The sequence below is a fragment of the Vespa mandarinia genome, chromosome 9, assembly GCF_050613455.1.
Source record: "Vespa mandarinia isolate Hongniang chromosome 9, ASM5061345v1, whole genome shotgun sequence".
Lineage (NCBI taxonomy): Eukaryota > Metazoa > Arthropoda > Insecta > Hymenoptera > Vespidae > Vespa > Vespa mandarinia.
The window spans coordinates 2,518,325-2,533,757 of NC_140818.1; the positions used below are offsets into that span (position 1 = coordinate 2,518,325).

At 25.1% G+C, this 15,433-nt stretch overlaps 1 protein-coding gene across 3 annotated transcripts; it reads right to left on the reverse strand.

Annotated features, from left to right (window-relative positions):
- Positions 1-78: 78 nt before the first annotated feature.
- Positions 79-12,172, reverse strand: LOC118446487 (sodium-dependent nutrient amino acid transporter 1-like). Of its 3 annotated transcripts, none has more exons than XM_085659354.1 (12): positions 12,116-12,164; positions 11,857-12,002; positions 5,806-5,898; positions 5,625-5,705; positions 5,247-5,496; positions 4,887-5,124; positions 3,428-3,802; positions 2,541-2,730; positions 1,843-2,019; positions 1,047-1,323; positions 557-651; positions 79-466 (listed from the first exon to the last, which is right to left on the reverse strand). In XM_085659354.1, exons 2-12 carry the CDS (start codon positions 11,863-11,865, stop codon positions 293-295), a joined length of 1,959 nt encoding a protein of 652 aa, XP_085515480.1. In that variant the 5' UTR covers positions 11,866-12,002; positions 12,116-12,164; the 3' UTR covers positions 79-292. The 3 variants fall into 3 exon arrangements, with proteins under 3 accessions (XP_085515480.1, XP_085515481.1, XP_035733065.2); XM_085659355.1 differs by having other exon boundaries at positions 12,146-12,162; XM_035877172.2 differs by lacking the exon at positions 5,247-5,496 and having other exon boundaries at positions 80-466; positions 4,887-5,005; positions 11,857-12,172.
- Positions 12,173-15,433: the final 3,261 nt, after the last annotated feature.

Consider the following 15,433-nt stretch of genomic DNA (forward strand, 5'->3'; position numbering starts at 1 on the left):
TTAAAAAATTTAATTATAAATTTTTTATATTATTATTTCCTTTATAAATAAATAAATATATATATATATAAAAAAAAAATATATATATATATATATTCATATGTTTTCGTTTTTATTTTTTAATGTTATAAAGACGTACAAAAACATTATCAGTCAAGAGATTTCTTTTCATTTTGTTGAGTTTTGTTTGTTGTCCAAGAAAATCTATATGTACGTATATATGCGTATGCGATACATACATGCGAGGTGTAATATAATAATACATAAATTCGACTTCTTCTTAAGAATGAAATTATATAAGTTTCTCTTCTAAACAGAAAATAACATAAATGAATTGTTTTAATTTCGAACAATTACGATTTTCACGTTTTTTTCTCATCATTTCCTTATATTCCTTCCAACTGGCTAATTCTTGAGTATTTCTTGGACCCCACTCATCCGAGGGACTGAAAGAGTTTATGATCATCTAAAATAAAAAAATAATTTTTCCTTGTTTTAATACAACTTAACATTTATATATTATTATATATATTAAATAAAATTTAAATTATTATACTTCTGGCATGCCCAAATTCCGTTTTCTCATTATAGTGTAAATCATCCAAAAAGGTATTTGTAATGCACCAAATGCAAGTAACGACCATCCGGCAGCTAGAATTTATAAAAAATATGTCAAATTAAAATTATCTGGAACAATATTATAAATAATAATATTATAATTTTATTACTATAATATTAATAATATTATAACTTTATTATCATAAAAGCATACTTTTAGTATATGAAATATGTAATAATAGAGTGTTAGCATATGTTATTATTATATAATAACACAACATATATATATATATATATATATATACATATACATATGCATATATATGTATATATATATATAATAAAATTTATTATAAATTTACTATACATTTACTTTAAATTTAAGTTAAGATTAAATTTAATTATTCGGAAAATAATTGAATCATATTACTACTTTTTGTTATCAATATCATAATAAAAACTATAATAATAAAAATAATAATACAAACCATATGCGCTTGAAGGATATAAGACTCCAGCATAAGTTAACGGTGTCAGTCCAATGATAGTATAAATTAAAATAGTTGCTAGAAGGAGAGGCGTGATTACACCCCAACAAATTCTCCAATAAAGCGATGGCCTTCTTTTCAACATGTATTCAACATCGTCTAAGAAATTTTCTAATCCATAGATCCAAAAGAATCCAGTCACTTCGAGCGTAGCCAAGACGAAAACAATAAAGGAACCGGCGTAATAATCGACCAGGCCTAATATAAATTGGCCACCCTGTAAATAATTAATATTTCTTTATTATATTAAACAAAATTCAAATTGTATAGATATTTTCAAAGTTAATCGATTTGAAGTATTTTATAATTTTTTTTTTATTTACATATAGAAATTTAAAATATTTTCTTATATAACTTTTATTTATATTAAATAATATAAATAAAAGTAATTCATATATATACAATAAAATAATATATATTTTTCTAATCTTAATAATTAAATTGAATATCGAAAAATATATTTATGTATTAAATATATATATTATTATCGTTATTATTATGTTATACTACTATATAATTATAATCATAATATAATCTGTAGTATAATATTATACTATTATATTGTATTATAATATATTATAATATACGCTAAACTATATTTTATAAATATAAAACTGTAAATGTACATATACTAGTATACATATATATATAGATTATTATAGAATAATATTAGTATACATTATAATATAATATATTATAAATGATTATAGTAATATATTAAACAATAGTCACTCACCGGTGTGCAATAAACAGTACCACAGAAGAATCCAACGATAGACGTACCAAGTACAATATACCAATGCTTACAGCTTGGAAATTGATCACTGATTATAGTAACGATTCCTCCAACTAGTGCAACAGCACTTCCGATTCCAAGAACGAATAACATTAGAAAAAATAATATAGAGAACAACTATAACAGAATAGAAAAATAATGTTAAATACATAATTAATTAAAACCACGTTCGTATCGATCGATAAATTCTCATCTTTACTATGTAAATAGTTTCATATATACATATAAATTCATAATTAAATGTATATTTATTTACTTCGTTATGGGTTAAACAAATGGACTATAAGTATCTATAGTATATTAATCGTATCTTAGAAATACGATGATTTGTATTCAACAAAGCGGAACGAACAATTTTTAATGGCGTCAGTGCTTAGAAAGAAACTATCATTCGATCTAATTATCTTGAGTACCTTGAGAATTCAAAGGACATATCTCACTCATTCTCTCTCTCGCATAAATAACGAATAATTTACACATCTATTTCTTTACTCTTGTAATTCTAGAATAATTGTAAAATACTTGTACAATATTTAAAAAAAAAAGAAAGAAAGAGAGAGAGAGAGAGAGAGAGAGAAAGAGAGAACAAAAGAAAAAGCGAAGTCGATCGAACGAATCGATATCTAAATAAAACTTACATTTGGTAAGACCGTAAATTTCGCAATGGCGTCTGGATAAGAAACGAAGGCCAATCCAGTCCCGCCGCGAACAACATTGCTGATATCATCAGTGCCAAGTTCATAAGCTAAATTACCAAGTATCCCAAAAATAGTAAAACCTGCCATTAGACTTGTGAAGGTGTCTAAAGTAGTCACGACTATCACATCTCTAAAAATTTGAAAAAATTATAATCATTAGTTTATTCTCTCATAATATAATTGTATGTTTAATTGGACCTCTATCGTATGTTACATAAGTGCAACGATTTTTTTTATAGTGCCTTGGGTAATAAATAATCCCTGGATTTTTAGTATTTTATATATAAACTATAATATTATACTTTGTTATTACTTTGTTATAATAGATTATAGTAGCAACAACTTATTATATCAATAGCTCATATTAAGAATAAATTATTATTATGATAAGACTTATACCAAGAATTAGTATAACACAGCATTAATTATTAGCACAGTATTAGCATAAATTATCTGTTACTATAAGATAACATTACTACTATATAGTATCAAAATACAACATTAGAGTGAGAGTGAGAGAAAGAGAGAGAAAGCGTAAGTTATTACAGCACAGCATATTAAGTATATATAATGTGCACACATATATATATATATATATATATATATATACACGGAATTACTATTATTTAATAACAACATGAAAAAAAATTTGCAAAATTCTACTTTCAAAACAACATTACTTATCACCCAACTCAGTAATAAATCATAAGTACATAAAAAGAAAAAGAAAAGAAAAGAAAATTTCTCCAATCTTATAGAGATCGTTCTTAATATAAAAAAAAATCTTTCATAAACCTTATTATCTTACAATTATTAAAAATAATAACCTGTAGATATTGTGTTTAAAGTCGTTGTAGGACGAATACATGACGACACCACCAAAACAGACTGACAGTGAAAAGAAACACTGTGTCACAGCAGCGTACCAGACATTTGGATCGAACAGTTTGTCCCACTTCGGTTGAATAAAGAAAATTATCCCGTTGCTTGCTCCCTTTAAGGTCACCGCCCTGATCAGCAAAGCTATCATGATCACGTATGGGAATATTGCGAGGAAGTAGGCTGCCTTGCCAGAACTTTTAACTCCACGTGCAAGGACAGCAAAGATACTTGACCAGGCGACTAACAAGCAAAGAAGTAATTTCCAATCGGGTAGACCTAATCCGTTATCAATATTAGGTATCTCCTTCAATACTGTTTTTCTGTACAACAAAAGAAAATATTATCAATGTGCGAATAATGTTATTATTCCTAAATTTGTGAAAAACAAAAAAAAAACACAAATATAAGGATATTAACATAGCCCAATGAAGAAAAAAAAAATTTTTATCTGATACATTGAAGATTATACCTATGTATTCTTCGATATGTTTGATTACAAAAAAAAAACATAGATCACCTCTAGATTTGTACATATACTGATATGAAGATATTATAATTTAATAAGTTTATTATGATCTTTCATGATTTTTTATGATTTTTTATGATCTTTTATGATTTTTTAGGGAAAAAATTGAAGATCGTGAGTGTAATCAGAATTTATGTTCAATTCTAAGATCTAATATATGATTTATTTATTTTTATATTAAAAATTTTTAATTTTTAATCGACGACCTGTTGAATCAGAAATTTGTTATACCGTATTTCCATAACTTCAACATGATAATGAGAATAAAATTATTGCTATCTTTATTATTAGCATCTCAATATATTCAAGAATAAATATAATAATTTAGGTAACAAAATGTTATTTATTTTGAGCAATGTAATATCATCGAATTTGTAAAAGATTGTATCAAGATTTTTGATAACGATCAAGCAAAGGTTATAATTAAAGTAATTAACGTTTCTGATTCTTCGAGATATACTCCTTTTATATACCACGTCATGGAATCAATAACGTACTTAGATATTTATAAGTTCGATAGCGTTTCGAATAAAAACGTAGATAGTTACAAGAAAGATATTAATTGGACCTTTTGTTAATCTTTACTGAGTTATGTTAACCCGTCATAATTGTGCAAGACGAAGTGCTATTCTCAATGTTCTACACCATATCTGTATATATCATATAAGTGGAAAAAAAATATTAATACGTTTGCGATAATAATACGTTTGCATCCTGTAAGACCGGATCTCAAAACGTCAAGTCAGTATAAGCCATCCGTTTACTTTTTTTTTTACCTCACCGTTATATTTATCATCTTCCCCGTTTATCCTTAACATTTTTCGATATTACAATCAGATCTTTATACGTTGATAGGTGTAATCAGAAATAATACTTACGTGAAATAAAATTCAGCGGAACTTCTCTTGTCCGTACTATTGCGAAATGTCGCATTTTCAACTTGTACGGAATCAACGCACGTATCTCCCCATTCGATAAGACATGTGGACCAAGGTAGCTGTGAATGAAAACTACCGATCAAATAATACAAGGTCATTGATATCAAGGAACAATAGTAAGTACCAACGGCAACCATAGAAAACATTTGGGCCCAGCCAACACCACGAAAAGCTGGCACTAGTCGTGAAAATGCACATATAAAACAAACAAAAAACAAAAAAAAGAAAACAAAAATAAATTAATTATACTATTATTTAGCTTTGGTATTAGAGTTAGAACTAGTTACAGTAGGATAATACCTGCGGACCACATTTTAACGGAGGATCTACTGGTGAATTGACCTAATATCATTTCCAAATAATAAAATGGTTTCCCAACGACGAAAAGGACGATTATGTAGGGTATTAGAAAGACACCTCCGCCATTTTCGTATGCCGTGAATGGAAATCTCCAAACGTTGCCGAGACCAATCGACATGGCGATGCAGGACATAAGAAATTCGATACTATTGCCCCATGTAGCTCTTTCAACGCTTTTCTCTATTATCGTCTTTCAACATTATTATTTTTATTATAAAATTTCTTAAGAACTTTCGAAAAAAAGAAATTACTATTTGATTATTTAAAGACAAAATATATAAAAAAATTAGACAAAAATATAAAATAATACAACTTTACCATTTCTTCCATCACGATTGTTGATTGCATAACTTTTCTGTTATCTTCGACGCCATAATTTAAGTTAAAATTATCGTCGTTCTAAAAAAATTAAATCAACAAAAAAATATGTTAAGTACTTTTTGCTTATAACACTATATACATAGTTATTATTAAATTTATATTTCAAATCTGAACTTACTTTTTCAATCTTTTTTGAATTCATAAAGTTACTATTAGTCTGACCATTAGTTCTGCCATCATCTCCAACAAATGCCAGATTATGTTTACCTGCCTATAATAAAAAAAAAAGTAAATAAATAAAATAAGAATGAACATTAATTTAATATTTTTCTTTCATTAAAACTGTAAAAAAAAATTATTGTAATTGTTGAAACAAATTAAATAAAATAATCTATCAGTTTGATATTAACGATCAAATTGTTTTCTCTCAACGATTGGTTATTATTATTATTGTTGTTGTCGTTGTTGTTGTTATTATTGTTATTGTTGTTATTCTTATTGTTGTTGTTATTATTATTGTTGTTGTTGTTGTTATTATTGTTTTTATTATGATCATCCTATCTCAGAAAATTAAATCTAATAATGGAAAGAAACAAACCGCAAAGGTCGTCGATCTTCAGGTACTAAAAGAAAATATACGCATTCATAGATCTTCAAGGACACTTTCTAAACATCTAACTTGAACGACTGTCGACAGCTATTAGGTAAATTCTATTGCGAATTCTGCGAGCATACAAAAGTATGCGAGAAAAGTTGTTTAATACGAGCAAAAAAAAATAGAGAAAAAAATAGAGAAAAAAATAGATAAAAGAAGAATGTTGATCTATTAAATTAGCCATTAAGAAAACCAACGTTAAAAAAAAAAGAAACAAAACATGAAATAAAAGAAAATGCCTTTCGATGTAATGACTCTTATCCAGTATAATTTTACTACTTCACACACAAATACACACGCACACACACATAGGCAGAAGACCACGTTATTATCATAACTGAATGACAATCAAATTATCCTTATGTTTTCAGTGAAATCTCATTCTTATGTATGCAGGTATGTATCGCATGTTTTTTATATACCTTTATCTAATTGACATTTTACATATGTATGTATCTTTTGACACGATATATTAATATTTTAGTAGTTTATATATTGTTGACTGTATGTATTTTTCATTCTGTTTCGTTTCACATCGCGTGAGTGATTATCCTCGTAATAATAGTATAATAAAATCCAAATGTTTCTAATGTATTTCTGATGTGTTGAAAAAAAATTGTTTTTTTTTTATTTTTTACTGTGACAAATTAAAAATATAAAAACAGTTGAAGGAAAAAAAAGATGTACTGGTTGATGAACTTATTATATAAAAATAAAGAAAAATAGACGGATAAATAAATAAACACAACTTATATGTAATATATAAAAAATATATATAATATATATGATATTCTATATATAATATATTATAGAGGTTATTTTCATAAATCGTACATTATATATATATATATATATATATATATATATATATATATATATATATAATATACGATCCATGAAAATAGTTTTAAGTCCTTTGCTTGGATTTAGGAGTTAAATCTTTTGCTTTCCAGGCTATTGCCACAAATCATTAAGCTATTCAAGCTTTGTCCCTTAAGTCTTTTAGAATTTCTTCAATCATTCAGGAAATATCCTTATCCTTATCAATAACATTCCTTATCCTTCACAATAACATTCGTCTTCTTGTTATTACAATGTAAAAGTTCTTTATAAATTAATACTTTCTATAACCTTACTGACTACTATCTTTTTATTTCTTATTTTAGATAAACTTGGAGTCTAAGTCTAAAATATGACCAATTGATCTGTTGTCCTTTTCAATTTCTTCCTTCAGCTAATTCTTAACTCCAACAAATCCTTATAATACAATACTCCGCAGAGTATCTTTATACTAAAATTGCTATTTCCTATTATTTGATTTATTTCCTTCTCGTTTTTCTAAAATTATTCAATTGCTGTAAGATTTAAGTTATGTGTATACCAAGTACAAATGTACATAGAAAGTTTAACTAAAATAAATTGATAAAATTTATATTTTCAATTCTTGAAAATTTTCCAAGTATCCACTTGAACAGTATCCAGTAGATTAAAGATAAATTTTAATAAATAACTGCAGTATTTTTTATTGAATAATTCTAACATTATTTGACAGTGGTCAACTTCGATAATTTTATACTATTATAAAATGATACTAAAAAAATATCAATATTATTTATTGATTAATCCAAAACTACACTATTACAAAAAGAAGAAAATAGCGTCTTATTTATTTAGAAATAATATTTCAAAATTATTATGATATTTCGAAAAATGTCAGCATTATTTGTTGTTCTTAACTCAATATCGTATGATTACAGAAACGTACATTACTTTGTTGCTTATTTTGACATAAAATATTAAAGTTTTTGACAGTATTTATTGACCAACCCAGTGATACAGTTACCAAAAATATTGACATTATCGTCCAACCCATTACGCTATATTATTGTAAAAAAAAAGTACTATTTAAACTATAAGATACTGAAAATGGTTTCTTTTTGTCTCCGATATTATTTATTAACCAATTTAAAGGTCAATCCAAGTTATTACTTAATATTATATTAAATAATAACTTATACTAGTTTATATCTATAACGATAAATTAAGCATCTCATAACAGAATGAAGAGCCGGTTTAACAGTTCCACAATCATTTTTAATCATATTTACAGGCTGACCAATTTGATGACTTTACAGGTTTTTCAATTATACTTCGTTTTTTATTTTTGTTCCTTTTTTTATCTTTTCTCTCTTAACATAAATTTTGTGTTTTCGAGAATACAAGCTCCTTAATTTTCCTTTTTCTTCCTCAATTTTGTCTAATTAATACATTAGAGATCAGATAAAAAATCAAAGGATACAAAAAAAAGAACAGAATGTAACGTCTTTGAAATTATTCCTTTCACTATTTCTACGTAACTTCTATCAAAGTAGACATCGCGGACTTAAGTAACTCTCATCTACGTAATTATGGGATATTCCATACATGTAACTGACATCACTCTTTTAAATATATATATATATATATATATATATATATATATATAATTATGTATATATAATATATATATAATATATATACTTCTCCAAACTGTAAAAGAATGCCAAGGTGTCGACCTGATGCAACTTTGTTTGTATATATGTGTCATGTGCCACTTGAAAGAAATAAATCAATTTCTTTCATTATCGGTCATATTTATTCATAAAACAACCAAAATCAAATGCCACGTGAAAGAAATAAATCAATTTCTTTTATTTAATCAACCATTTTCGAATTTTTTATGGTATTATACAAGAAACAATCAAATCCGTTTAATAATGAGACCTTCTTTCTCTAAAAATTACGAGAAAGAGAGAAAGTAAGAACATTCGTTTTCTTCTTTGACTGATCTCGGTTGTAAAGATAACGTGAGAAATAAGAACAAGAAAAATAATGAAATAAAATAAAATAAAAAAAGTAAAAAATATAAAGAAAAAAAATGGATCGAGATCGTGTGAAAGCCCTCCGTTTTTTCCTTTCGAATATACGAATTATTTATGTTCGATTAAATTTAAAGAATTTTGAGAAACCGAAATCCGAAAGAAAGTCAATCTTCATGTTTTAAAATCTTTTGTCTGTTTTCTCTAAACCTGAATTTTTTTTTTTTAATAGCATTAGAATACTTTTTTTATATCATAACATATACAGATTATATCTTTTTTATAGTATTATTTTCTTTTACAGATATTATAAACACAAATAAAATACTTCTCTATAATTTTTCATTTTTTCTGTTCATAACATTAGGATAGTATTATTATATTCTTTTAATGATATTATTAAAAAAAAAACAAATTTTCTATATTTTTTCTTCTATTGTGTATGTTTCTTTTCGTCTATTATGTGTAAAATATTTCTGTTAATTTTTGTTTCCGGATATTATATATACAAAGAAAGAAAAAATGAAGAAAAAAATGAAAATCGTGATGTAACTAAATATCTCGAAAATATTTTCAATCATATGTGTTGTGTGTACGCGCGTGCGTGCGTGCGTGCGTGCGTGCGTGCATGCGTGCGTGCGTGCATGCGTGCGTGCGTGTGTATATATTTCAATTTTATTTCGTCGTAAAATTTATAAAAATCAAGAAATTCTCGTCATTCTCGAAAAAAAAATAAGATATAAACCAGGTATAAAGATTTTATTATGCGAATAATATACAACACATACTATACATATGTATGTATATACCTGTATTTCAAAACTAGATTATTATCGTCTGAGTAGAATCATTAGTGTGAAACAGGACACGTTTAACTATTCCGTTTACGTTATGAATCTGACGAGAGATTATATTTCCAGAATCGTACTATCGCAAAATTTGACAAGCAATGCTGATAAATCGACTATCAAAATGATTAATATATACCTATTCTTATTATTTTTGCAATAAATTTAAAATTCGAAAAACGAAACAGAAATTAACAATTTCTGATAATTTCAATCAAATTATCGATTTTAAATATTCGATCTAATCGCCATATATTTTCTTTTTTTCTTCTTTTTTTTTAATTATTTTTATTATTATTATTATTATTATTATTATTATTATTATTATTATTATTATTATTATTATTATTATTATTATTACTATTATTATTATTTTGTATGTCTCTTCGAGTGCATAAATGCTCGGTCATAAATGTTTTGAAACGTTTGTGAGAATCGGACATACTTCTACATGAGATATTACAAATCAATTATTCTGTATTCGAAATTATTTAAACGATCTTTTTTTCTCTCAAATTATAAAACTATAAACCTAGAGCTTATAGAACAACAAATTTAACTAGAAGTCCAAAAAAAAAGTATCGTAAAGGAGTAATTATTTATAAAAACCATCTAAAAATTTTTTTCCTAAGAACATTTCAACCCACCTTACAAAATTTTTGTCAATCCTGAAATCTTTTGGGCCATCTTGTATTTTGATCTTACACAAGATTGCAATCGAGTCAGTAAAAAAAGAGAAAAAAAACAAAAGAAAAAGATTTTCCTTGACGAGACATCTGAGTAAACATTATGATGATTTCTTCGTATTTCTTCTCTTTTTCTTCTTCTTTTTTTTCTTTCTCCTTAAGTTCTTTTCAAGATAGACACAACAACGAGAAAACGTGAATATTATTTCCGAATAAACATGAAATGTGATGAACCATAACGTTAATATTTTTTATTGATCAAAGCGAAAGTAAGAATTGCTATTATGTCGAATATTCACAAACATAGCGATGGAATGTATGTCTGATCATCTGTAATAACTTCAATTCGATCAATCAATCCATTATCGATCGAATTTTTTTTCGTTCTTTTTTGTATGATAATCGTAAGATCTCGTCATAGAATCTTGATGAAAGGAGAAAAATTAGATTTAACAATCTATTCTCTTCTTTTTTTTATTTTTTTTTTTATTATATTTTTTTATTATCGGAGATATATTATTTATATATGTATATATATATATATATATATATATATATATAAATAACACTTTGTCTACTGACACAGTAATAAATTAAATTTTAAATATATTAACAATATTTATTATTAGACACAAATAATACCACTTGCAAAAGTATATTTAGCATATTTATTATTAAATATTATAATTATTTTAAATATTTATCATATAATAATAATAATAATAATTAATAATATTAATTAATAATTTATAATAATAATAATAATAATAATAATTATTATTATTATATAATAATAATTATATAATAATAATTATATAATAATATTTATATATAATAATATATATAATATTATATAATAATAATTATTATTATTATCATTATTATTATTATTATTATTATTATAAAAATTTCAATATATATAAGAAACACATCGACCATAACTTCATGATTATCACATAAACGACACAGTCCTTACAACAATATAAAAATATATATATAAAAGTATATATATACAATTTAATGCTAAACATACATTAAATCTCTATATACATATATATATATACAATATGTATATACAATTTCATATAGTATTAATACAAATATAAAAATAAATTTATATTAAAATAATAAATTATATGAAATTATAAAAAAAAATATATATATACCAGGTGAGATTCTTACCTTTGCCATTTTTGTCTTTCAAATGAATAAATTGATGAGTAACGACGTATCCTTGATGAAGAGTTAAAACGAAGAGAAAAAGAAGTACCAAAATGACGGGGGAGAAAAAAATAAATAATAAAAAAGAAAAAAGAATCGCAGTCGTCCTTAAAATGATGAAAAAACACAAAGAAAATTACTTGACTTTAGATGATCTCTTAAAAAAAAAACACTGATTTTATGTTTAAACTTGTCTCGACATTTTGACATTCGTACTCACACGTGTTACCTGCGTGAGAGTATTACCTACTTGAGCACGGAACAACCACTGACTGCTTCACGATCGTTCTTGTAGACCTGTCACGAAGGTGCTCCTTCGAAAGTAGTAGGGATAACCGAACTATCACCATGATCGAGTACAACGAATCAAAACTCGATCGAGAAGGGGAAACTCTGTCTCATCTGGAACCTATACCATCACACTTTACTTTCATTGTGTTGGAATATTTCTTATTGAAATCAACTCTTCTACAGTGAGTCACAAAATTATTCTGTACACCCTACAAATTTTAAGGTATATGAAAAATAAAATGATAATATCTATATATATATATATTATTTTATAAATATATCTGTATATATATTATTTTATTTTATTTTTAGAAAATATAGAATATTTAAACTTTGATCGAATAAAATTAATTAATAAAAAAAATATATATATATATCATCGAAATTTGAAAAAGAAAATAAAGTTAAACGTCTCCGCGCATAAATTACATTTATAAAATTATTGGTATTTATAGTAAGACTTAACAATTTTATTATACTTAAAATTTCGTATGTAACTGCAAACGTGTGGAAAGAAATATTCTTTTCGTCCAATTATGTCTACCAAATTATGTTCTTTGTTGCATTGATTCTACTGTATTATTTATTTATTTTTTTTTTTGCTTTCAAATGAAGAATTTATTACAGGAACTATGGAAGAAATGATATACTTTTATAAAAATTTAATATTTGAAAAAATAATTTAAAAGAAAGTGCTAAAAAAGAAGACCATTCTAAATACGTTTCAATTGTATCAAGATAACGAATGACATTACAAACACAAATGAAAAATTTTACAATCATATAAAAATGATAGTTCTCAAAATACTCATAAACACACCTCAATCACATTGGATTTAAATACAATTGAAACGGTCTAGAACAGACTTAAGATAAGAAAATACGTGAACATGATATCATTAACGAATTTACAAAGTACACTGATGAGAAGAGAGAATGACAAAATATTGAAGAAAATTATTTGAAAACAAAAAAAATCATATATATAAAAGAGTCAACGCCAAAGAGACTTGGCAAATGTAATTAAACAAAAAGGATACCTTGCGTATACGAAATATTAATTACTAAATTGTTAAAAATTAATTATTGATAAAATTATTAAATTGTACAACGTGTAAAAAAATTTTTCGATCGTAATTACTACACGAAATAGTTTAACTTTATTTTTTTTTTCAACTTTAGATGAAACAATTTTTTTTCAAAGTCTAAATGTCATTCGCTTAAAGTCTAAATATTATATATCTTTATTATGAACTTTAAAATAAAAAATAGAAAAAAGAAATACTTTTTATTATTTTTTATATTTTTCATAATCTTCTCAATTCTCTGCGCATGTGCCAATAATTTTGTGACATACTGTATATAGTTCGTTCACTCCGCAAGGGAAACCGGTAGATTGGTTGGTACAGAAAAAAAAGATCTGTTGGATCCTTAGTAGTCTCATTAGTACAAATTTTTGAATTTGAATGGTTGATAAGTGAAAAGAATGTTGTTTTTGTTTGTTTTCATTACGAATAACGTGTGTAATGTACCATATATTATTTAATTATATATATTTTATTATATATACATTTGTTTTGTTATGGATTATTTTTTTATAGTACAATAAAAGAGATCAACAAAAAAAACGATGTTTCTAATCTTCGATTAGATTTAGAATTCAAAAAAATAAAATAATATTTGCAGATTACATTTTAACAGAAGGTCTATTATGAATTATATATTGTATAATTATTTTCATAAATAACATTTATTTCTATTTGTATTTTGTTTATATTATATTTTTATTTTTATTATCATTTTATATTTATATTTTATATATAATTATACATAAATTTATATTAATTCATCGTATCACATTAATTCATTTGAGTTTACAATAATTTATAACAGAAATATAATGTAATTTAATTACATCAATAATAAATTGTTACTTTTTCTAACTCTCATTTAGAATGAATAATTATTTTTAATAATATAATTGTATGTAAGTAAAAAAGTCGAGATGACCATTTTCAAGACTGGTAGAATGAAAATTATTTTGTAATCTTCTTTTTTTATTTTTATATTTTTAACCAATCACATCAATGAACAGGTATAAACAGAGATGACTGGTCCGATCAGAGGTCTTCTAAAAAAATTTGTCGGAATCGTGAACGGTTTAGTCCTTGGGGCAAGACATTCTTCAGGCAAAGAGCTAGGGGAATACCTGCGAACTTGGGTTGCATTCTAATTGGTCAAAGTTTCTTAGTGGTGAAGGGAGACCGAAAGAAAACAGAAAAAAGAACCTTCCTTGAGAAACGAGCAAGAAAATTTCTAGTTCTAAATGTGATTTGAAAAAAAAAAGAAATCAGCAAAAATATAAACTTAAAAAATAAATAATAACAAAATAACGCATTATAAATTAAATATTGGTAATAAAAGAAATATCCGATGAACTTACATAATAAATATAATTTTAGCCTATTGTATATATAATATCATAATATTATAATACATAATAACATATATCCATATAATATTATTATTTATATATAATATTAATATTTATAATATTAACACTGTTATCATAATATTATAAAACATATGACATGATGTTATCATAATATAAAAAAACAATATACATAATTTATAATATTACGTATATATATAATATTATACACACATAATAGATCAAATTATCATACAAACATATACATGTGTGCGCGCACACGCACGCACGCATAAAAAAATAACAGATAAAAAATACTGTGGTCTCAATTAACATTTTCCTTTTACTTCTCCTTCTATCTGTAGAAACGAATGCAATCAAGGTCATCTACAATAAGCAATGTAATAATTCCGTTATATAACAAAATGAGATTGAAAGAGAAGTTGCGTATCTGTCTCTCGAAATTATACAAGAAATAAACAATATAAATAGATGCGTAAGAAGTAATATGCATTATCGAGAGTGACTTCGATGATAGCATAAAACATGTCGCAGTATATTCGTCGTCAAAATGACGATGGTCAAATGGCGTGGTCGACCTCGAAGAGACATCAAAGGGATGAGAGAGAATTTACATGGGTGAAAGTAAACCGGTAAACCGGCCATATCTGACCGTAACTAGTTAAATCTATGGTTCGTGAAACAAATCGTATCCATGAATCAACACATATAGTATATATGTACAAATATATGTATATGTATATACATATATATTTGTGAAATCATGTTCATTAATAATACATACATCTATACGTA